The sequence below is a fragment of the Mytilus galloprovincialis genome, chromosome 9, assembly GCF_965363235.1.
Source record: "Mytilus galloprovincialis chromosome 9, xbMytGall1.hap1.1, whole genome shotgun sequence".
NCBI classification, from domain to species: Eukaryota; Metazoa; Mollusca; class Bivalvia; order Mytilida; family Mytilidae; genus Mytilus; species Mytilus galloprovincialis.
The window spans coordinates 74,185,398-74,211,107 of record NC_134846.1 but is presented as its reverse complement, the minus strand read 5'-3'; the positions used below and the strand labels follow the sequence as shown (position 1 = coordinate 74,211,107).

The 25,710-nt window shown below is 31.2% G+C and overlaps 1 protein-coding gene across 5 annotated transcripts in view; it reads left to right on the top strand.

The window, feature by feature from the left end:
- The first annotated feature begins 1,536 nt into the window (after positions 1-1,536).
- The window catches only part of LOC143045914 (uncharacterized), a 53,997-nt gene continuing 29,823 nt past the window's right edge, over positions 1,537-25,710 (top strand). For 2 of the 5 annotated variants that reach the window (XM_076218755.1, XM_076218754.1), the window contains exons 1-6: positions 1,537-1,823; positions 10,568-10,648; positions 13,107-13,172; positions 13,580-13,731; positions 14,194-14,290; positions 14,738-15,412. In XM_076218755.1, the coding sequence (XP_076074870.1) occupies positions 1,713-1,823; positions 10,568-10,648; positions 13,107-13,172; positions 13,580-13,731; positions 14,194-14,290; positions 14,738-15,412 (1,182 nt within the window). In that variant the 5' untranslated portion in view covers positions 1,537-1,712. Of the gene's footprint in view, positions 1,824-10,567; positions 10,649-13,106; positions 13,173-13,579; positions 13,732-14,193; positions 14,291-14,737; positions 15,413-23,455; positions 23,547-24,902; positions 25,022-25,228; positions 25,343-25,710 lie in introns of those variants that run through there. The other 3 variants (XM_076218757.1, XM_076218759.1, XM_076218758.1) reach the window with 3 other exon arrangements.

Sequence of the window (25,710 nt, the reverse complement as noted above, 5' to 3'; positions counted from 1 at the left end):
CAATTTCACGTTAGAGTTAACCGATTCAGGGAGGTCATTGATGAAGACAAGAAAGAGCAGGGGTCCAATTACTGTACCTTGTGGTACACCAGAAACTACCTCTGCTTCGTCTGACATTGTTCCCTCCACTAGAACATGTTGTTTCCTACTGTTCAGGAAGCTCTCCACCCATTTGAGAGTATAGTCACTGACTCTATATTATTGGAGCTTATGGAGAAGTCGCTTGTGTGGCACCTTATCAAAGGCTTTGGCAAAGTCTAATAGTATTGCGTCGATTTGTTGGCCATCTGATAGTCCATTTGCCAGTTCATGAATAGTGGCAATCAGCTGAGTCTCACATGAGCGTTTTGTGCGGAATCCATGTTGGGCTGGTGTTAAAATGGAGTGTTTTTCTAGAGGTTCCATTATCTTTGAGTGGAGTATGTACGTGCTCCATCACTGTGGAGCAAATTGCTGTTAGAGACACGGGACGGTAATTTGCCGCAGTACTCTTGTCTCCTTTCTTGAAGAGGGGCACCACATGTGCCATGCATGCGCCAGTCTTATGGAACTTGTCCAACATTAATTGAGAATTGAAAGATGTGTGCTAGAGCAGGCGCTAATTCTGATGATAACTCTTTAGACTGTATCAAGACCGTTATTTAAAAGACCATGCAGCCGTCACAACACCAGTGAAACCTTTAATTGAATATGCAGCTATCGTATCTAAACTTACAAGCCAAAGAAAAAAATCTAGGTCTTGAAAAATATGCAAAGAAGAGCAGCACGCTTTATCACAAGCAACTGTATACCCGACCACTGGCAACATGTTAACAAAACTTTTTTTGGCAAAGTCTTGAACAGAGAAGATTCTATAGTAGACTGTGTTCAATATACAAATATCCTTTGATATGAGCGTCACTGATGAGTCTTATGTAGATGAAACGCGCGTCTGGCGTATAAAATTATAATCCTGGTACCTTTGATAAGTATTTTTTAATATAAAAATGTTATCAAAAAGACAAAAAAAAAATGAGACTTCCTATTAACTTGTAAAGACTGGGACTAGTATATCTAAACAGGAACATATATATTATTAGATACACTGTTCCCAGATCTAAATACAGGCCTACCAATATTTATGTTTCTGGTAAAGCATATCAATTTCAATATGCATGTTTTGTATACTGAATTTTTGTCTTAGGCCTAAATAAGACCTAGCTATTTGTTCAGTTAGCGATTTTTTTAATTATATTTTATCAAAGTTAATGTTTCAATATTTTTTCTATTCTTTTAAAATTTATTAAAACAGATAAAGCCGGACCGGAAAAATAGCAAAATTCTATCAAAATAGCCACTGCCTCATTATAATTTCAAAATTAAAGATCCAGGCTTCGAGATCCAGACAAGGATACTATAGTCAATACAAATCCTTGTTCCAGGTTAGCAATAGTGACCTATACTATACAAATCCTTGTTCCAGGTTATCAATAGTGTAACCTTTCAGTTCCGGTTACCTTATATATCACTACGCCGTGTTGACAGTTCCACACCTGTTTCAGAAGACCTGTTGATAATAATATTTCGTGAATATGTTGCCTTGTTCTTTTCTTGGTCTGTTTACAATGTATAAAAAACAGGCGGACAAATTATAACAATGACTAATTTAAAGTGAATTTGTACGATTAGATATAAGTTTGAAAGTACTGGGAAAGTAATGTAAACAAAGTGTAATGGCTCTTAAATGCAGAAAGTTTGAACCAAATATATTCAACAAACTTAAATGTCAGAGCTGTTTTGGAGCAAAGGAACATCATTCTGCAGAGGCTCTTCAAAATAATAAGGTATGATGACTGCATATTCCCACCTCAAAGCTATATAAATACTTTAAAATCTGCACAAATGTGACCCTCGTTTCATCAAGGATTTGTATAGTAAAATTTGTATTACTATACTAATCCTTGGTTTCATTAATAAAAGAAGGGATTTAAGAGGGTGCGAAATCTCGTCAACTGGTTATTTCAGCTATAGTTTGTGTCAATTAATTTATGAATTTACCGTGATTTTTCGAATTATCCTGATCCGCAATCGTCAGCGGTCTAAAATAGTTATTGCTGCTGTTATTGAAAATGACTAAACATGTTATAATTCAGAGTTTAGTATGACGTCCATTATCACTGTACTAGTATACATATTTTTAGGGGCCAGCTGAAGGACACCTACGGGTGCGGGAATTCTCGCTACATTGAAGACCCATTGGTGGCCTTCGGCTGTTGTCAGCTTTATGGTCGGGTTGTTGTCGCTTTGACACATTCCCCATTTCTTTTCTTAATTTTATTTGTCAAAATCATTAGATTTTTTTATCGTCTACAAGAAAGTGTCCATTTTATCGTCATGCTGAAAAATAACTGATATTAACGTCATTTGGCAAGAATTTTTGCCGTTATTTGTTCATGAAGGTTAATTAAAAGACCCGTATTTAAAGGCGAATCTTTGCTGTTAAAACATTTTGTTGGGAACCTTTATATGAAATTCACTTATTTCCAAACAGATCTGCTTTATAATTATTAAGCCAAAAGAAGTTTTATGGGTTACAAACACTTCACTTAACTTGATATAACTTTAACACGTTGAACCACACACAAGGCACACCAAGCACATGCCTCCTTCACAAACAGTTCTCACCTTACATGTTCACACCTTATACGTTCATACAGTGTAACTTTTAATAAGTTTGTGTTGAAAACTTTTTGGAGTTGTGTTACAGTTCATGTATTGTTTGAATGTCTTGCTAGCGCTTTTTGTGTACAATTCTTGTCGGAATGTTATGAAACTTATGTTTACATCATTTAATGTTTTGGAATACAAAATGTAGTTTAAAAATCAATGCCTATCAATTATATTGCAAAGAGTTATGCCCCTTAGGAATGTTGATTTATATTGAATATTGCATTGTAAGCACTCTCTATCTCATGTACAATTCTTGCAAGATTTTTATGAAAGTTTTATCCAAGTTTCACACAAATTTGAAAATCAGTGCCAATCAATTATTTTTTGAAAGAGTTAAAATTTTATTGTATGCCCTTGGAAAATTGCATTGTTTGCACTCTTGACAGTCTTGTGTTCAATTCTTGCATGATTTTTTATATAAGTTTATGAATACATGATAATTTATATTATCCATGTCTCATATAAATTTGAAAAAAAAATATTTTAAAAAGATTTATGTCCCTTGGAAATTTTGATTATAAGGAAAATTGCATTGTTTTTGCTCTCATGTGTAAATTGATTCTTGCCAGAATTTTATGAAACTTATATCATAGCTTTATATCAGCAATGTCTTTGACACTTAAGGAAAGAAGTGACCAAATATTTTTAACTAGTTATGTCCCTTGGAAAAATCAATTACAAAATGTATAACGGAATTGCATTACATGTACATTTGCTCTGAAGCCTGATAATATTAAAAAAAAATAGAATAGAAGAACCAATGTTTTATATAATTAATGAAGGGCAATTTCCATCATACCTGCCAACTGTCACTATTTGCAGGGGATTTCCCCCATGAGAGCTCCCAAATGTAAATTTTGAAAGAGCAATTTTGCACAAATTTTTAAACAAAACAGTTAATTTTACAATGGCTATAGGCTATAAACAGTATGCAGAAGCCAAAGAACAACATTAAGAGGCATTTGAAGGCCCCCTTGAAGATAATTTAGGACTGTAAGAGCCAACTTGCACGTAAAACCCCCATGAGCTTTTTGAAAAGTTGGCAGGCATGTATCCGTGTACATGTAGGAAGCTTTTCTCTCTCTCAAAACTTAGATTAAGCTTTTTAAGGTACATTTTGAATCATCAATGTAAATGAAATGCCATTTAAAAAAAATGTATTGTATTTTATTTCATGTTCTAAATTCATACATTTAGCTAATTTTACATATTTTCATTAGTTCTCCACGTTCTCATGTTCTAAATTCATACATTTAGCTAATTTTACATATTTTCATTAGCTCTCCACACTAACCATACAGAAGGTACTGTAGTGAGATTTCAATAACTCACTGTCATGACTGTGATGCACCATTTAGGAAATATATTTAAACATGTTAAATTGCATTTGCCCTAGGAATAATGGACTGTTGCCTGTATTCAATGTTAAATTTATACATGTGTTGTCCAGCTGGTAATCTTTCAAAACTGATGTTTTCTTTATAAAAATATATCAAAATAATTATAAATATGTCCATAAATAAATACATATTTCTTTTGGGTTCTGTATTGTTGGGTTGTTGTCTCACATTTACATCTTTGACTCATTTACAGCCATTTTTTATGAAACCAAGTTTGGATAGATTGGTTAAGGTTTAGATTCTAGCCAAAGCTGTTCTTTGCATCACATGAATCATACATGTATGTGAAGGGAATAATTACAATATCAGCTGTTAGGGCTGATCAGGAACATACACTACCACTTCTGTAAACAAATTAGAACTACAAAATAAACAAATCAACAGATAACCAGTACACATTTTGTTTAATTATGCAAATTGTCAAATAGAATATATCTACAAGTACATGAACATGATTGTAATTTTATAAATAAAATAGACTCTATAGCTGTTTACTCCTTAATTTGAAATCGGTTAAAAATTTGCAGGTTTTATAGTATCAATTAACTTTATTTCTGTACATTTATTATAATTTAATGATCGTTGGCTATGAAACATGTGAAATGTGCACATCTGCCTTTATCAAAAAGGTAGTAAATATCATTTTATTGATTGTATGTATCAGTGGCAATGTAATTATTTACTTTAAAGTTAAACCATGTAGGTGTATAAAGTGAAAGTGAATAAACTCCTTAAGATTCCAAAAATGTTTTTCATATTTTCATTAATAAATATCATCAATGTCCTTGTAATTATTCATCTTTTCTCCCACAAAAATGTTTAAGTAATAATATGCTTTTGAGCATAGGTGACTAACTACGACCACTGCCCTAGGGTCTGGTATGAATGTGTTGTGATTGATATGGACATGGCTAGTCATTTGGATAATCATCTTCCACATTTTCACAAGTACACATATTATTTTAAAGTATCATCAATGACCCAAATAAAAAATCTTCATGACAGGTTTAACGATTTACATTTGAAACCAGTCACCCGTAAATAATATTAAATACAAGCACCTTAAATTACCTCGTTTTATAACATTTAATTGAGTGAACATGAGGTTTATACAATGTTATTATAGAGCATTATATAATGGTACATTTATTTCTGACCATGGCCCTTCTGTCATATTATAAATGACAAATTTCTACCTCATCAGGACACACTTGTCATAGGTAGATTTTATTGTGAGAAATTTTCTTTAAAACCTACTTCTTTTGTGGTTATGTTGGTCACATTGGTACAGAACAATTATATATTGTACATGTGACAACAAAACAACATGAAACAAATATTATGGTCCTGTAACTTTTGAAAAAAAGGTTATACTAGAGAAAATATTAAGACTCCTGTATTTTCACTGATGATTTTAAGACAATGAGACCTTTAGAATGTCACACATGTACTTCACTTCATCTACAATGTATTAATTATTGATATGACTAGTAACTATGAAATGTAACCAAAATATTTACAAAATGTTTATGGATTTCATGTAGAAAGTTTGGTAAAGAAGTTTGGTCCATCTGACTTTTCCACATTTTCTATTTTTGTCAAACGGAAAGAAAACATTTTGCAATGTTTCAATATTTTCCCACTTCTGCCTCATTTTCTTTTAGTGGGGGTAATTTATTATTTTATTTTTATTAGTATTCATTAAATTCCTTTTCCTTCAAATTTTTACATGTACATTGTATAAACTTAAATCATTAACTGATGATTCAATGAAATGGAGTACCAATAGTACAAAATGTTGCTTTCATCCACACCATTTTGACTCTTTTGGATAGTTGTCTCATTAGCAATCTTAATAAATCTCATTCTGTTTGAAGTACAAAATATAGTTCATTTTATTACTAATGAGCCATTTATATACAACTAACTACCATAACAACAGATCAGAGATTCTAAGCAAAGTAAATATATATAACGGTTAAATTAAACCAGTCTACTTTACATTTATTATATCAAAGTCACCCTAAAAGGGACATTATTATTTAATGATTAGTTGCATACAATATGCAAATATATGTACTAAACTGTTTAAACATGTAAAAGTACTTGTAATATAACTTCACCTGATATTTATTTCTGTATATCTGAAATATCATTTGGGTTTCAATAAACATGAAATAATTCTACTTATCATCTAAATCGTTTGCTACTGACCTGAATGGGTTACGTCAAGGGCATTAAACACCCCATAGCAGTAGTACATTTTGTGGGGTATGGCTTATTATGTAGTATATTTACATTGTATAAATTTTATAAAATTTTGGTCCTCCATGCTCTTCAACTTCATAGATCTTCATACTGTATTTGGCTTTTTTTTTTAATTTTGTTTTGAGCGTCACTGATAAGTCTTTTGCGGACAAAGGCATGTGTGGCATACATACAATATTTCAATCCTGGTATCTTTGATGAGAATATTGTATACTCACCATTTTCAAAATAATAGGGTTAGAAGAGAAGAAAAAAAAACACTCATAATAGTCCCTCCATTTTTTTGCTCAAAACATGGGAGCATTGTCTGAGATTATTACTATTTGATAAACTATTATGAGAGTGATTCATTTTCTAAGTGTACATGCACTAGACATTCATTGCAGTGCACCAAAGCATTAACTTTTTTTTGCATTCCATTATCAAAATAAAAGATTACCAGGTACAGTTTTTAGGGGAGAAAACAGCATGGTGTATGCACATGTTTATCTGATCAAACTGATTAAATTGTTGTTTAAAACATATATTTCATGAAATTTATGTCTAATGGCATTATGCAATTGTACATGTAAGCATCAATTTGAAAACTTCAAATAATTTTAAATATTATAGTACTGATTAAATTAGCATATATTTGTTTACAAAGTCAGTAGGTACATGGAGATAACATTAGGATCAATTCTTATGTCAGGGAGAAATCTCAAGTTAAGTTTTAAACATATGGGTTATTATCTTAACACTACTTAACAAGGTTACCAATGTTTGAAATGTGATATATTATTACAGGTGAAACTTGTGTTAAACAGGGCATGTATATACTTTAAAAGAATTTAGATACAAAAAAAGGATAGACCCACTATTGTTTTGTCTTTTAATTTACATATGTTCAGTACATGTCATTTTTTAAGTTACAAAAGAAGGGTAAGACCACCAGTGTTTTGTCTTTCAATATACATATGTTTAGTACTATTCATTTTTGGAGTGGCGATTGAAGCCTTTTTATCTAATTTTAATATACCTTCCTATAAAATAAAAAATAAAAAAGTTATATATTTAATTGTGAACATGTTTCTTACAAGCACTTTCCCACACATGTTTAACAATTTGAAAGATTAGGAATGGACTCCCTATTAGATCTGACACATTCTTGATTTTATAACCATCTGTAACATGTTGTGTTGTGGGATCTGCTTTTCCAAAGATAGCTGCATACTCATAATTCATAAACACAAATTTTTATCTTTTTATTAAAAAGAAACTAGAACACACCCGCGAAATCGCGGGGAAATAGAGCGTATGTAAACTGTAAAAAAAATTATACTGACTGGAGAATTTCAGGAGCGATATCAAAAGTCAAAGGTACTTAGGGACTGGGCACATTTTTTGCCCTCCCCCTATTTTCCAAATACCGATTTTTATACCTTCTGTTTTTCTGTACTCTATGAACATGCATATATACTTTAATTACTATACAGAGAATGTCAGGAGAGGTGTCAAAAGTCAAAGGTACTTAGGGACTGGGCCCATTTTTTTGCCCTCCCCCTATTTTCCAAATACCGATTTTTATACCTTCTGTTTTTCTGTACTCTATGAACATGCATATATACTTTGATTAAATTACTATACAGAGAATTTCAGGAGAGGTATCAAAAGTCAAAGGTACTTACATATATATATATATATACATCAGTGAACGCCATGAATAGTAATCCCAAGGGGGGGGGGAGGGCGTTGAAAATTTTTTTGTTTATATGGGGAATCACTGGAGCATGAGAGGAACGCCCCCCCCCCCCTTTTTAGGTCAGTCAGTCCCTCCCCCCCCCTAATGAAAAGTTCTGGATCCGCCACTGTAAACTAATTGATAGTAAATAGCCAATATTATTCATTTTCGTTTTCCTCCCAAAATAACCAAAAATGAAACACGTTAAGCAAGTATGATGAATGCTAACTCAAAATGATAGCAGATAGCAAATTTATATACTTTATTCATATCTTTGTATGTTCAAGGTACAGAAAAGGAATTTATAGTAAATTATAACAAATACAGTTATTCATAGTAAATGTATACATGTAAGTATGTACAGAAATATATCCGCAGTGACCGCCGTTGATTATAAACCATAGGCGGATCCCAGGGGGGGGGCCTGGAGGCCCTGCCCCCCATTTCGTTGAAAAAAATTTGTTGATTATATATATGGGGAATCACTGAAGCATGAGAGGAACGCCCCCCCCCCCTCTTTTAGATCAGTCAGTGCCCCCTCCCTTATGAAAAGTTCTGGATCCACTGTAAACTAATTGATAGTAAAAAGCAAATATTATTCATTTTCGTTTTCCTCCCAAAATAACCCAAACTGAAACAAGTTAAGCAAGGATGATACATGCTAGAACTCAAAATGACAGCAGAAATAAAATTTATACACTTTATTCATAGTCTTTGTATGTTCAAAGTACAGAAAAACACAAACCGGAAGTCTAATCAGACTTAAAGTTTTGTCCAATGACGGGAAAATATCCGGACGCATTCTTTTTCGTTTTTATCCCAAAATAACCCCAACTGAATGATAATAAGAATGGATGACAAATGCGACTATACATGTTACATATAGGACACAGAGGCATGATGATTAATTAATTGTGGAAGGAGGAGAAGCGACACCCAAAATGAGGTCTTCTCGTTTAATAGTATAGATACCTAAAACAAATACAATGTACTTATCTGTGGAACCTGCAAGTCTCATGTAGAAACAAAAGAAACACAATGTCCACTTCTTCCATGTGAAAAGGGGGAGGGGGGTTGGTCTGTTGGACAGGGTGGATAAGGTACAAGTTTAAAGGATCCTGTGTTTACTCCCATTTGACGGGGGAAAGAAAAACTAATCTAATTTTATTTCGAAGTCAATGCATACATGTGATAAGTTCACTGCTCAAATGCCTTCAGTGAGAAGGAAGATTTTTATAACATGTTATTCACACATATGAACCAGTGTGCTACATGTACTTAGGCCTGTATTAGATATTGATACAAAGTTTCATTTCAATTCAAGTTAGACAGCTATACAAAACAATCAATATTCTGTTTGTTAAAACATTACCTTAGATTTAATTTAAACAGATAATGCAATTTTCATCTCCCTCTTGGAGACAGTTCAAAACAGTTGAATTCTTAGAGTCTCAGCTTGAAGTTACAAGTAAAATGTTACGCTTATTGGGATGGCATTATCAAGATGTGTGGCCTTTCTTGAAGGAAATAGGAAATTTTATCTATTTATTGCTTAGAGGTATTTCCCAGCGCTATGACAGCAGTTATTGAGGCTCCAATTCTCTGCTGATTCTTTTACATAATTTGGAATACTCCGACTACATTTGTTTGATAGTAGCTATAGACTGATTGACAGTTGTGAATACTATTTTTACAACCTCGACTCTATTTTCATCCATGTTTAACAGGTTTAAGTGACATGAGGCTGTTGAAAAGTACATGCAGAATCTATATCATAGTAAAAGTATACATGTCATTCTTGAAGATGTTTTCTAAACTTGATTTACCAATATTTATATGTTGAATAAATATATATTCTTCTGAATGTGTTGCTTTCTCTGTCTTCCTATTTGATGCTAACATATTCCTAAACCAGTTGTTGACGAATGGATAGAGAATTCAGAAGAAGATCATCATGTTGACATTTATACATGTATTAAAATGAATTATAACAATCAAGGTTCAAAAGCTGGCATATAATATTGATGATGATTGTAAATTTGATAAAACAATATAAATATACTTGCAAACTGTTAACTTTCATTTCAATGTATTACTTGACAGTCCATTCAGTACATAGATACATAATTTGGATATATATGATGATAATAATGATAATAATAATTCTTTATTTATAAAGAGGGTTACACAGTTAGCTATAAAGCTAATCTTCCCTGAGGCCCTCATGAAATACAATGTAATATAACAAACAAATACAAAATATCAAACAAACAAACACACATACATGAATAATGAAATAAAAAAATGTTATGAAATATACAATTTTCAAAACAGGTAAAAGTTACAAATTCATATACAATATTGGCATCAACAATATCATAAGTTTTAGTAAGTGTGTGAAAATTATTATGCATATAAAATCGCACAGCTTCCTAATGTATTTAATTGTGTTTTTTTTTTTGTATTTCAGGCTTCCAGAAAAGTTTCCAAGTGTGGCTACCTGTTTGTTGCTCCAGATTACGATTTTAATAATCCTTTAGACAAATCTAGGGTAAGCTCTCACTATCAACAAATATATTTGTATTTCATTCAATTTATAATGGTCAATATTTCAAATAGAAATGTGAAAGGAATTTTACATTTAACACAATCACAACACTGAAGGAATGACAAATGTTTCCTTGAACATCCACTGATTGTGAAATCATCAAAATAAAATGAAAAGAAATGAAATACACATTTCACAGATAGATAACATATTTAATTGCTTTATAATGATATGTTTTTTTAAAAAGACTCATTTTTATCTCGTTTATGTAAACTTGAAACGTAATTTATATATCTCAAGGTTTTAAACATGAAGAATGTGTTTTTTTGGGCATTCATATTTAAAAAAAAAGAAGCAACATTGACATTAAGTATCGGGAGGTCTTCCATGGATAGAATGTGTATACCCAGCTCCAACTGAACAACACTGGAATCTATCTCTTTTTGTATCAAAGTTAATCCCAAAAGTTGCTGTAAAAGTTTCTGTGTAATGATAAAGGACAACTTAAAGTTGCAGATTACAAAAATAAAGCTATCAAAATCCAGTTAGTATATCTATGTTCCGGACCATATGAGTATTTGGACCATACGCGTATGGTCATGACCATATGGGTATATACTCATATGGTCCGACCGTACGCGTATGGTCGGGGTAATTAACACTCTGTTACAGTTTACTTTTAATACTTCTAAACTCTTCATATGGTATGACCGTTCATCAAAAAGACGCTATTATATAGGTAATTAATTTTATAATAATAAAAAGATAAGCTAAATAAAAATTAGAAGTTTCACCTAGTAAATTTTACTTACTTGTCAACAATTTTAAACTATAATAAACACATTTTATACTTATGGTCATTACCGATGGTCAATATCGATTTGTTATTACGAGTGAATGGCAATATTTTGACTTAAAAAAATAACTTTTAAAAATTTCTTAATGAACTGAACAACATTACACAATTAAAAAGTAACTGGAAAGTAGGATAGTTTATTTAAGTGGTTTGTGAATATGATGTATTGCAGTCATGTTACGATATTTGAGATCTAGAGCTTCTTTTAAAAAAACACCGTAGACATATCGGAATGGCCCAAGACCTCGGTGTCACTGTACGCTAAGCTACAAAAAGGCTAGCTTTTCACTCGCAAACAAAAGGTGCAAATGAAAAGGATCGTGCACAACCAAGACTTGCAGATGAAAAAAAAAAATATGATCGGATACCGTATGGAAGTAAATGTCACCCAAGCCTACATGTAATAATGTAATTAACGATGAAAACTAACTATGGCATCAAAATTTAATTTTTACGTAGTATTTGTATTATAAAAATAATACACAATTGATTGTCAAGTTACCATCATTTTTTTTTAGATAAGTTTTTGTATTATTGAAACTTTTATAATGTGATTTAAAAAAAAATATACCTATATCGTCCAAATACTCATATGGTCCGGCCCGTTAATAACCAAACAAGTATTATACTCATATGGTCCGACCATATGCGTATATGCATATGGTCATGACCATACGCGTATGGTCCAAATACTCATATGGTCCGGAACATCTATAAATGGATTTTTGAGCATTCTTTAGGGTCCTATAAAAGGAGTCATAACCCATGAGAATAGATCCAAAATTATGGAGAATTCCATTAACCCCACTAATTTTGATTCCCAATTTTTTTTACTAAAAATTTACTTAAAATGACAAGACAGGGACCATTCTCAATTCACACTGATTGACTTCTTCTGATAATGAACCTTTGTTCTATACTGTTTTGGCACACTAGAGATAGTTTTGAGTATAATAGCTATGAATACATTCTTTATAAAACATAAAGTCTCCAAATTACTAGTTGTGTTCTGTGTAAGGTGTCTTTGGCTCCTTCCATATACATGTGTATGGATAAAGAACATATGTTTTTACGCAACAATTGAATCATCATATTAATACTGACATTGCTTATATTTCATATCCCTCTTACACACATATGCACCTGAAAAGTTTTTTCCACGGCCATCTTAAAAATCATGGTAAAGAAGACAAAAAAAAAACCTCAAAAAAAATAAAACATGTACATGTATTTAGGAAATTTGTACTGTTGTGAAGTCTGTAATAATTTATAATGAAAGGAGATGATGGTGTATTTCAATGAGGCAGCAACCCATCATAACAAAAACAGAAAGAACATATTGAAGTCAATATGTAATCTTCATTGATAGACAAGTGGCGCAAGCTCTGAATCCTTGAAGTCAAGAGAAATTTTAAGTAATAAGGGAGAGTATATAGAAATCCCAAAGATCTACCATCAACAGAACAAAAATACTGAGATATAAGTTATAATCAAATTATAAAAGCATACCAATGACATGGTCCTTGACCTTTCTACATTCACATTAACATGTGGTGGCCATTGTAAAATAACTATAATCACTGATCTGTTTGTTAATAATTTCAGAGATGGCAGCGACGATTATTTCGATTGTATGATGATGGAGAACTGTCATACTATGTGGATGAAGATGTAAGTTATACTTTTAATGACAAAACATTCATACTTCTTTAATTATTCTATTTTCAATTTTTGGGATGAAACATTGTAAATCTCATTTGGAAATTTCAGCAAAGGGAGATAAATAAAACTATTGAAATTTTTTCTTGTCTTCTTTCTATTCTGGTTATGCTAGTAATGGTACAAAAATACCATTGTGGATTACTCTAGTAAAGATTCTAATACCTTTAAGGGTGAATTATTTACATAATCAGTTATGAAAGATTTTAATTTTGGAGAGGCTTGTGGATCAAGGGTTCTCAAATATTGTAAATACAGATATGAACTGAAATTGAAATTTGCCATTTATGACTATTACCTGATTAATTTAAGAGAATGTATAATTGCCTTCTTATTAAATAGTATTGTTTTCATTTCAGCCTGACACTATACCCCAACAGATAGTAGATATGAATAAATGTACGGAGGTGAAGGATGCAGAAAAACTGACAACCCATCACTGTTCCTTGGCCGTCATCACACCAGACAAGACAACATACATTAAAGCTGCCTCAAAGGAAGAAATTATGTGGTAATGTTTAAAAAAAAACCCAGATAAGGCATCAGTATTCAGTTATTTCATGTACAGACCAAAAATGGTAGTTTTTGGAACAATTCATTTTTTTTGTGATTATCATACAGACTGTTTTAGGGATGAACAAGTATAGTGTACAAATTATATACAAATATTTTTTAGTATCTTAATTTAAAGAAGTATTGTATGAAATAAATTTTCACAAATACTTTCATTTTTTTACTTTGTATGAAATGACTAAAGCTGATTTAGTTTTAGTTATAAAAAACATAAATTTCGATGATTTCTTATAATTCTGTACATAAAACATGCAAAAAAAACCAAACAGATGAACAATTTGATTGATCATCAGAAATCCAAAATTAAATGCATACAAAAGATCTGTTTTGTCTTAAAATTAATGACTGTACATGATTAGCATTAATAATAGAAAATAATTTGCTGAATTTTCTTATTCAGGTGGCATGATGCTCTTGTAGTGTATCCCAGAAGTCTGCAGAAGCCAAAGAATAGACGATTTACCATGCCAATATTCAGTAGCAAAGACAAAATAGCAGTAAGATATTTATCTGTTTAAAAATCAAAACTTATTCTAAAATTTCACCAAGTGAATTACTCTCCTCTTCTCCTTTTCTAAATTGATAACAAATACATCTGTTTAAAACAGAACATTCCTATTCAAACTTCAGCCTGATAAAGTATATTGTGTTATTCAAGTTTTGAAAATTGTCCTTTGAGATCAATAGGAATGGATGTATGCTTGGTAAAATATGAAACAGTTCACTTGTTCTCAATCTTTGGCTGCTGATAAAACAAATAATTTGCTTAAGACAACTCAACACATTAGTTACAATGGGGTCCTATAAACAAAGTAATTTCTCTAATTGTTTTATGACATGAATTGGAAATGAACATTGTCTCATTGACACTCATACCACATCCTCTTATATCTATGGAAATGCCTTTTTGAAGATTCTAAAAATATGATACTTTATTATTTCAGCCTTTGGATAGTGGTAGATTGTCAGGTGAAAGTGCTGACACAGCAGCTGTTACTACAGGTAGATTTCAGGTAGAGAAAGTCAAACCAAAGGAAACTTATGTAACCTACCGTGGTGTCCGAAATATGAAGCACAAGGGAGATAAACACTTACAGGATGGCCTGCGTAAGAGTAGTAGTCTACATGATTTATCATCAGATGAGGTTGGATTAGATCTGGCTGCTTCACGGTATCTCAGCAGGTCAGGAGAACAGTTAGATAAGTTAAATGGGGCTCAAAATATTCTTAATGATCCAAAGGTTGTAAATAACCCCTACTTCACATTACCAAGGAATACCTGGCAAACTCTAGCTAATAATAGCCGACAGACAGCTTCACAGCCTGCATTGACACAACCACTAGCCCCACCTAGTAGTGCGACAAAGAAACCAGAAGAGAGATCAGGCATCACACGACCAAAAAATACAAATGAGAGGAACAGATTACATAGAGAGCGATCTTCTAGTCTAAAAGATTTCCATTCACAGTTTACACTGGCACCAGAGAAGGGTAATAGGACATCCTTATCTGGTATAGATAGGTTGACAACACATACTGATTCAGTTGATGGGACCAGTGATAGAGGAAGTGTAAACAGTGTGTACTCATCTAAAGACAATGAAACAGATGAACTCAAGGTAGGACTATATTAGATTTGTTTACAAGAAATGAGAATGCCTAAAATAGAATACAAAACATGTATAAATTTGTTCTCTTATTGTTTTAGTGTAAATAAGAAGTAGGCTGTTATCTGCTCTTTGGTCTGGTTGTTGTCTCTTTAACATACATGTATTACCAAATTCCATTCTCAAATTTATGTTTGTCTGTATTTACTCCAGTCAAAGGGAGATAAATGTTATTGCTTATGCCCGAAAGTAGACAGTATTTCTTCTGTTATTGTGGATCTTTCAATTGCATTCAATGATTTTTTTTGTGATATGCTTAAAAATAACTTAGTACATACAACAGGAACATGCAAAAAAGTTCTTGTAGATTGCCAATGGACACAACAAATGATTGTCAAGTAGATGAATACTTGTTTTACATCATGTAACTGTATGAAATAAAAAAAAAATATTTTGGCTTATGTTATTTACCAAGCTTATTATGGAAGGGCAAGAGATAGCCAATGTTTATTGCCAAAAGAAACTCATAGCCACTTAATGCAGTTCCCATGCATTTGATAACACCTTTTCAAAATATATTTTTAAACAAGCTATTTTCAGACAAAAGCCAATGGTTTTTAATTTTTTTTTGGAATTACTGAATAAGCATATTGATAATATAGATACATTTTATAAATCTTTACCACTGGACATTAATTATATATAAATTAACAACAATCAATAATCAATTGTTGATTTATAAATCATAAGAAGGGGAGATAATTCTTTTGAATTGATCTGTTTGGATTTTGGAAACTGCATTAGTACAACAAAAACATATACATGTATAATGAATTGACAACAAATTTATGCTGTTTATAGAAACATATACTTTATAAATATTTAAACTATCAGTATCAATGCGAAATACAATATAGTCATTTACAATGTCTAAATGATCATTTTTCTGAAAATCCCCAAAAAATGCTTTAAAACTTATTTTTATGAAAAATCTCTTATTTGTGAATTTTTTTTGTATTCGTTGTGCAGGAATTTTGTCAATTTTGCAAAAAATAGGATCTAGCTATGGTTCTTTATGTCACAAAATACAATTTTCTTAACTTCATCTTGTGTCAAAATACTGCCACTGCGTATTTTTGGTGCCACTGCTATCCCTTTATCAAATTTTTATCCTTGACTATGATAGTAATAATATCAAAATATAAGGGACAAATAGTGGTAAGTTTAGTTGTTAGGAAGTACATGCTGAAATATCCTTGTTTTTTTTCATGGCTTTCTATTTCTTTTAAAAACAATTTAAATGTCACTAATAGACCCTAATAGCTGAGTAAACAAAATAAAACATGCACCTGTTGATCATCAAAACAATGCTCTCTATGACCCCAGAGGGAAAATTGAAAATAATCACCATAAACTTTAAAGGAAGTAATGATTTTATACAGTACTCAAATACTACTCTTTGAAAATAATAAAACAGTAATGAGAATAAATCGTCCAATGTTATTATTACTTTAAAATCATGAATTAAAGTTTTTCAGTTTTTTCAATACTATAATGTCAATGTAAACTGCTTGCTATTAAAGACAGGAATGCTTTTTATATAGTAACTGATCATGATGATCACCTTCATTTAAAAAGATTCATGTTGACCTCATACTCATGATTTGACTTGATATGAAAGAATACTGAAATGCGATGTCTGAAATAATGCATGTTTCTTGCTGCAAATATTCTGAATCTTGCGTCAATAATGTGATGTTGGCAGATATTTTAAATACCAGTCAATAAAATAATATTATTTGTTGTCGTCCTATGCACAAGCTTATCCAAGTAACAACAATCTTCAGAATGCTTTTCATCCATGTACCAGTGAATCTTAAATTTTCAATGCAAGTTTTCTGTCTTTCTCATATATGCACAATAAGTCTTGTTTTAATTTTTATACGACCGCAAATTTTGAAAAAATTTTCGTCGTATATTGCTATCACGTTGGCGTCGGCGTCGTCGTCGTCGTCGTCGTCCGGCGTCCGAATACTTTTAGTTTTCGCACTCTAACTTTAGTAAAAGTGAATGGAAATCTATGAAATTTTAACACAAAGTTTATGACCACAAAAGGAAGGTTGGTATTGATTTTGGGAGTTTTGGTCCCAACATTTTAGGAATTAGGGGCCAAAAAGGGCCCAAATAAGCATTTTCTTGGTTTTCGCACTATAACTTTAGTTTAAGTTAATAGAAATCTATGAAATTTTGACACAAGGTTTATGACCACAAAAGAACGGTTGGGATTGATTTTGGGAGTTTTGGTCTCAACAGTTTAGGAATTAGGGGCCAAAAAAGGGCCCAAATAAGCATTATTCTTGGTTTTCGCACAATAACATTAGTTTAAGTAAATAGAAATCAATGAAATTTAAACACAATGTTAATGACTACAAAAGGAAGGTTGGTATTGATTTTGGGAGTTTAGGTCCCAACAGTTTAGGAATTAGGGGCCAAAAAGGGACCCAAATAAGCATTTTTCTTGGTTTTCGCACCATAACGTTAGTATAAGTAAATAGAAATCTATGAAATTTAAACACAAGCTTTATGACCATAAAAGAAAGGTTGGGTTTGATTTTGGGAGTTTTGGTCCCAACATAATAAGGGGCCCAAAGGGTCCAAAATTAAACTTTTGTTTGATTTCATCAAAATTGAATAATTGGGGTTCTTTGATATGCTGAATCTAACTGTCATGACTGTGTATGTAGATTCTTAACTTTTGGTCCCGTTTTCAAATTGGTCTACATTAAGGTCCAAAGGGTCCAAAATTAAACTTAGTTTGATTTTGACAAAAAATGAATCAGTTAGGTTCTTTGATATGCTGAATCTAAAAATGTACTTAGATTCTTGATTATTGGCCCAGTTTTCAAGTTGGTCCAAATCGGGGTCCAAAATTAAACTTTGTTTGATTTCATCAAAAATTGAATAAATGGGGTTCTTTGATATACCAAATCTAACTGTGTATGTAGATTCTTCATTTTTGGTCCTGTTTTCAAATTGGTCTACACTAAAGTCCAAAGGGTCCAAAATTAAACTTAGTCTGATTTTAACAAAAATTGAAATCTTGAAGTTCTTTGATATGCTGAATCCAAAAATGTACTTAGATTTTTTATTATGGGCCCAGTTTTCAAGTTGGTCCAAATCAGGATCTAAAATTATTATATTAAGTATTGTGCAATAGCAAGTCTTTTCAATTGCACAGTATTGCGCAATGGCAAGAAATATCTAATTGCACAATATTGTGAAATATCAAATTTTTTTTTAATTAGAGTTATCTTTCTTTGTCCAGAATAGTAAGCAAGAAATATCTAATTGCAAAATATTGTGCAATAGCAAGATTTTTTTTTAATTGGAGTTATCTTTCTTTGTCCAGAATCAACTTAAATCTTTGTTATATACAATATACAATGTATATTCACTTTTTACTACCAACTGATAAATTAAAATAATCTTTACCATTCAGTGATAACAAGCAGTTTTTTTACATCTTAATATTTTATGATGTATTTAAATGAGTAGTTATTGTTGCAAACTCCATTAGAAATTTTAATTGAGATTAGTTTTGGAATAAGGGAAAGGGGGATGTGATTAAAAAAATTGGGTTCAATTTTTCTCATTTGAAATTTCATAAATAAAAAAGAAAATTTCTTCAAACATTTTTTTGAGAGGATTAATATTCAACAGCATAGTGAATTGCTCTAAGAGAAACAAAAATTTTAAGTTCATTAGAACACATTCATTCTGTGTCAGAAACCTATGCTGTGTCAACTATTTAATCACAATCCAAATTTAGAGCTGAATCCAGCTTGAATGTTGTGTCCATACTTGCCCTAACTGTTCAGGGTTCAACCTCTGCGGTCGTATAAAGCTACGCCCTGCGGAGCATCTGGTTTTTCATGATTTTTCACACAACAACATTCGGAAGAGTACACTAGGAAGACTCAATAAATAAATTTTTTTTAGGGATTTTAAACTTATTAAAATTATGATTTTAAGATTGGAAACAGAAAGGAAAATTCATATTCAGGGAAGATAAATGAAATTTTGGTAAACAAGATTAAAAACATGCCAACCTGATTTTCGTGTAGAAATAATTGGATTTTTAATTACATAAAACTTTATTATGATAAAAAATGTTTACATAGATAATGACATCATAGATAAATTGTCTAAAAACATGATCAACATCAGGGACAACTCTGTATTCCAGATTATTTTCAACAAATTATGCAAGAACTTTGGTAAACTTGGTTATTTTATTTGATCGTGAAGATAAAGATGTATGATATTTCAGCTTTATATTTTTATAATGGATTATTGTATGTGATTTTGTAATGTCATTGCACAGAGTAAAATAATTAAATAGTAATAAAAACTTGATTTTGGAACAAAACTTATTATAAGTTTATTGAATTAATCTAAATTAATGCAGTTTAACATACAATATAAGTAGAAGGGAGTTCATCCTCGTTCATACGTACCATCTCTGCCTCATACTATAAGCTGAAAAATTATCAAATTGGTTTAAATTATGAAACAGTGCTTTTCTATACTGGTGTTTTCCAGTCTTGTTCCATATGTTTTCCTTAATACTGTAAATCATTGTATGTGGACATTTAAGAAATATTTCAAAGTTTGTGTTCATATTATCATAAAAAAAGAGCATTAAGTGCTACCTTGACCTTCAGTTTGTCCCATTTCAGTTTCTGCACTCTACTTTAAAAGTTTTCCTCATCCAATTTTTTTGAAACTTATACACAATATATGTATAAGAACCAAAGCTGGCAGACAGAGTTTGTATTTGGGTATTGAATCAATTATTATTCTAGAGTTATGACCCTTTTCAACTTTTAAAATTGTAAAGCTTTAGCCTGGGCATTCCTGTTCTCAGACACATTTTTATACGACCGCAAAAATTGAAAATTTTTTGGTCGTATATTGGTATGGTGTTGGCGTCGTCGTCTGCGTCGTCGTCGTCGTCGTCCGAATACTTTTAGTTTTCGCACTCTAACTTTAGTAAAAGTGAATAGAAATCTATGAAATTTTAACACAAGGTTTATGACCACAAAAGGAAGGTTGGGATTGATTTTGGGAGTTTTGGTCCCAACATTTTAGGAATTAGGTGCCAAAAAGGGCCCAAATAAGCATTTTCTTGGTTTTCGCACCATAACTTTAGTATAAGTAAATAGGAATCTATGAAATTTTGACACAAGGTTTATGACCACAAAAGGAAGGTTGGGATTGATTTTGTGAGTTTTGGTTCCAACAGTTTAGGAATTAGGGGCCAAAAAAGGGCCCAAATAAGCTTTATTCTTGGTTTTCGCAAAATAACTTTAGTATAAGTAAATAGAAATCAATGAAATTTAAACACAAGGTTTATGACCACAAAAGGAAGGTTGAGATTGATTTTGGGAGTTGAGGTCCCAACAGTTTAGGAATTAGGGGCCAAAAAGGGGCCCAAATAAGCATTATTCTTGGTTTTCGCACCATAACTTTAGTATAAGTAAATAGAAATCTATGAAATTTAAACACAAGGTTTATAACCATAAAAAGAAGGTTGGCTTTGATTTTGGGAGTTTTGGTCCCAACAGTTTAGGAATAAGGGGTCCAAAGGGTCAAAATTGAACTTTGTTTGATTTCATCAAAAATTTAATAATTGGGGTTCTTTGATATGCCGAATCTAACTGTGTATGTAGATTCTTAATTTTTGGTCCCGTTTTCAAATTGGTCTACATTAAGGTCCAAAGGGTCCAAAATTAAACTTAGTTTGATTTTAACAAAAATTGAATCCTTGGGGTTCTTTGATATGCTGAATCTAAAAATGTACTTAGATTTTTGATTATTGGCCCAGTTTTCAAGTTGGTCTACATTTAAGTCCAAAGTGTCCAATATCAAACTAAGTTTGATTTTAACAAAAATTGAATTCTTGGGCCTTTTTGATATGCTGAATCTAAAGATGTACTTAGATTTTTGATTATGGGCCCAGTTTTCAAGTTGGTTCAAATCAGGATCCAAAATTATTATACAAAGTATTGTGCAATAGCAAGAAATTTTCAATTGCACAGTATTCAGCAATAGCAAGAAATCTTCAATTGCACAGTATTGTGTAATAGCAAGAAATTTTCAATTGCCACTATTGCGCAATAGCAAGAAATCTTCAATTGCACAGTATTGTGCAATAGCAAATATTTTCAATTGCACAGTATTGGGCAATAGCATGAAATATCTAATTGCACAATATTGTGCAATAGCAAGAAATTTTCAATTGGAGTTATCTTTCTTTGTCCAGAATAGTAGTTGAATCAACTTAAATCATTGTTTTATACAATATACAATGTATATTCACTTTTACTACCAACTGATAAATTAAAACAATCTTTACCATTCAGTGATAACAAGCACTTTATTTTACATTTTAATATTTTATGATGTATTTAAATCAGTAGTTATTGTTGCAAACTCCATTAGAAATTTGAATTGAGATCAGTTTTAGAAAAAGGGAAAGGGGGATGTGAAAAAAAAGGGGGGATAAAATTTTTCTTATTTCAGATTTCATAAAAAAAAAAAAAATTTCTTCAAACATTTTTTCAACAGCATAGTGAATTGCTCAAAGGCAAAAAAAATATTTTAAGTTCATTAGACCACATTCATTCTGTGTCAGACACCTATGCTGTGTCAACTATTTAATCACAATCCAAATTTAGATCTAAATCCAGCTTGAATATTGTGTCCATACTTGCCCCAACCGTTCAGGGTTCAACCTGCGGAGCATCTGGTTATTTTTGTTAAATGTTATTCACCAATGTATCAAATAAATAGTGTATGTAATTGTATTCATTCACCAATGTATCAAATAAATAGTGTATGTAATTGTAATCCTGTACAAGTTTCAGTTCTTAGTGCGTAAAATGACTTGTGTTTAGTGATAAGTTTCATTCCTTCTTTATGTTTGCCCAGTTACAGTACCTGAAAATAGATACATTGTACATGTAAGTAAACAACTGATAAGCCTTGCTCTTTGATCAAATATCACATTCTTAATTAAACTCACTTTGTCAACTTTAAATTGATTCAGAGTTTGTTGACAAGAACTTCCCAACAAAATGGGGTATTGTCTGCCATAAATCTTCAGGTAGTAATAAAAGACAAGATAACAAGTACATTAATATTCATCTTTAAAATGTGTATCCTTCTGTTACTGTCACATGACAGAATACTTTACCTTTATGAAAATTACCGTATTTTGGGGGAAATTACACTCATTTATTATTACCAAGTTTTAACGGAATTTTTATTGCAATTTTAAAATGAATTTAGTTTTATCCTATTGACAAATGTATTTGTAAGTACCCCCGAAATAGTTTGGTTTCATACATGTACCTGTATCTGACACCTATTCAATTATTTGCTTGGAACTAGCAGAACATTAATCAGCTCTTTTCATGTTAAAAGATAACTATAGTATACACTTCAGATGAATCAAGGCTTAGCTAACCAATGTCAATAACTTGTCAATAACATCAAAACTTTGTGTATCAGCTTTGAATAAATAAAATTTGTAAAGTTTGTGAAATATCAAATAATTGTTTTAACAAATCCAGGATAATCCTTTACAGCTGCTAAAGAATTGATGTTTATTTAGTTTTGATTTTAAATGGTGTGGTAATTCTAATTTATCAATAGTTTTGGGATTAACTTTTTTTTGAAGTTGACACAAGATACTGAAATTCACCAAAATATTTAGACATGGGATAAATTTTGCTGCTTTGGACTTCTTTTTTTTTCAAAGTTCAAATTGATACTTGAAATACAAGTACATCGATTATATTCTCAAGAACAAAACTTTAATTGGCAAGTAAATCAAACATTTTCTGATCAGATTTATATTGAAGCATGTGATTTAAATTTTATTGAGATGATAAAATGAAGGATTATGCAAATTTATAAGACATTTACGAAGACTAGCACATCATAAAATTTTTATGATTCACTATTATATGGAAATGATTATCTGAGTTGCACAATGGATGATACAGATTATTTATATCTTATAAATCATCTTGATCTATATGTTGACTTGTACATCTGGAAAAATCGTCTAATATGTCAGGTGAGAGGGACATTTTTATACTTTCTATCAAAATATTAAGACCTACTAGACATATGACATAATTAAACATTGACTTCTCTGAACTGGATCCTTCAAGTAAATGAACAGTACTTAAATCTGTAACATATTTATGTAAAATCCAAAAACTTCGGTGTCAGCTAAAACAGAAGTTGATGCTTTTTCTCATCCAAAGTATTGTTAAGTCTGGTAATGCCTTAAGATGAAGAAATTAAGACAAGAGTGATAGGAAAGATTCTTTATAAAATCTATGTGAACAGAGAAAAATATTGAATCTCCTTGTTATATAATATATGAAAAAAAGAGAATTCATTCTGCTTGAAAAACAAAGCACAGATAAAGTTATTGTATGTAGTTTTAACTTTATCTTTCTTCTTAGAATATGAAATCCTGTATGTAATGTTCACTCTGAACTAAATTTGTACCATTCCATAGTTTGCACAATTGTCCCACCATACATGGTGCATTACTCTTACATGAGTTGACAACTGATTGCTCTTATTTGTAAATACCAAATACTTAAACATAAATACCACAAATACCAATGGTTTGTGGTTAACCTTGGCTGGTGATTCAACCAATGACATCCCTATTACCTAACCACAATGCAATACGAGAGCATAAAACCAATAGACCACGTTCAACTGATTTGTCACATGATTGAACAATTGATCTGATAACAAAACAGAGACACCTCCTGATTTGTCTCTAATCCTAACAAAAAAGAGACAAGACAATTTTTATGAATTGATAATACAAGCTATGGTTTCACTGTAAAAATAAGCATAATTACTTTAATAATCTTTATTGTGGTCAGATCTTGATCAAAATTAAAAAGAAGGCAAAAATCATCCTTGATTGTGGTCACTTCTCTTTTGAGATTTGTCAACTTTTATAGTATATAATGGAAGAAATGTTGGTTAGAATTTTTGTACAACAAAGTATCCATAAAAATTTCTACAATTCACTCATTTCTGATAGGTCTTACTTTGACATTAGTTATTAGACCTTTCATAGTGTCACATGAATTGTATTAATGTATGTGTGTAATAGATACATAATGAAGAATGAAAAAAAGAATACTAGTAAAATAATAACATTTAAAGTAATTATTAGTATTGACAAGTTTTATGTCTAGGTGATGGAATGTGTCGTCCCCGGTCCCCAGGCACCTAGACGGGTAGAAGACATTATGAATTAAATGACGTATATTGACTGTATGATTTGGTGTACATTTACATCAAATTAGGCAAATAAAAATGAGAAATACCCCCAATTTTAATGTTATATCAATCAAATAAGATTCATTATTAACTTCTTTAAGTCTTTCATCTAGAATTTAGTGGTGCATTAAATAGAGTCAAAATGAAGTACAATCGCTAACAATTACAGAAAGATTTTCCTTTAGATCGGAATCATAGCCGTTTAATTAAAGGTTATGTAATATAACATTAAAAGTAAGTACACAACCATTGTTTTGTAAGAAGGTTTAGATCTCACTTTTTATCCACTATAAGATGGATGTTTTGGGAGGATTGTAGAATTGATAGATTGGATGGTATTACACACCTGTATAATTGTGACCTGATTGTTGTATTATTTACATAAATTACAAATTCTGACAGGTATCTTATATTTAATGGTATCATACTATAAGGATTGTAGTGTTTTAAATGTACAAAATCATTGGAATTTGGGATTTTATTGAAAGGACAACATTGTTTTTAGTGTAGAAAGGATATATTTAAAATGTTTGTTAAACCTGGGATTGGTTTCAAGTAAGCTTATTTCATTACATGTTTTTCATGAAGAGTATACACATGGCAGGTATTTGTTTATTGCTGGATTTAGTTAATAAATTTCTTCTTTGACATGAGGTATGGGACAAATTGTTTGCTAATGTAATGCAGCCATTTTTGTTATGCCTCAGCTCTCTGACAGCGATAAAGAATATTATCAGGCATTGGCATCAATAGATAATGTTGAGTTTAATTCTCTATGTATCTTAGTTAGAACTTCTCTTGATAATACAGGTTTGCTCTTATTGCAGATTTTTACTCAAGGTATATTTGCATGTAGACGAAATCTCTGATTTTCAGTTTTATTATTTGGAAGCTAGATGGCTTTAACTGTTATAGTCTTAAAA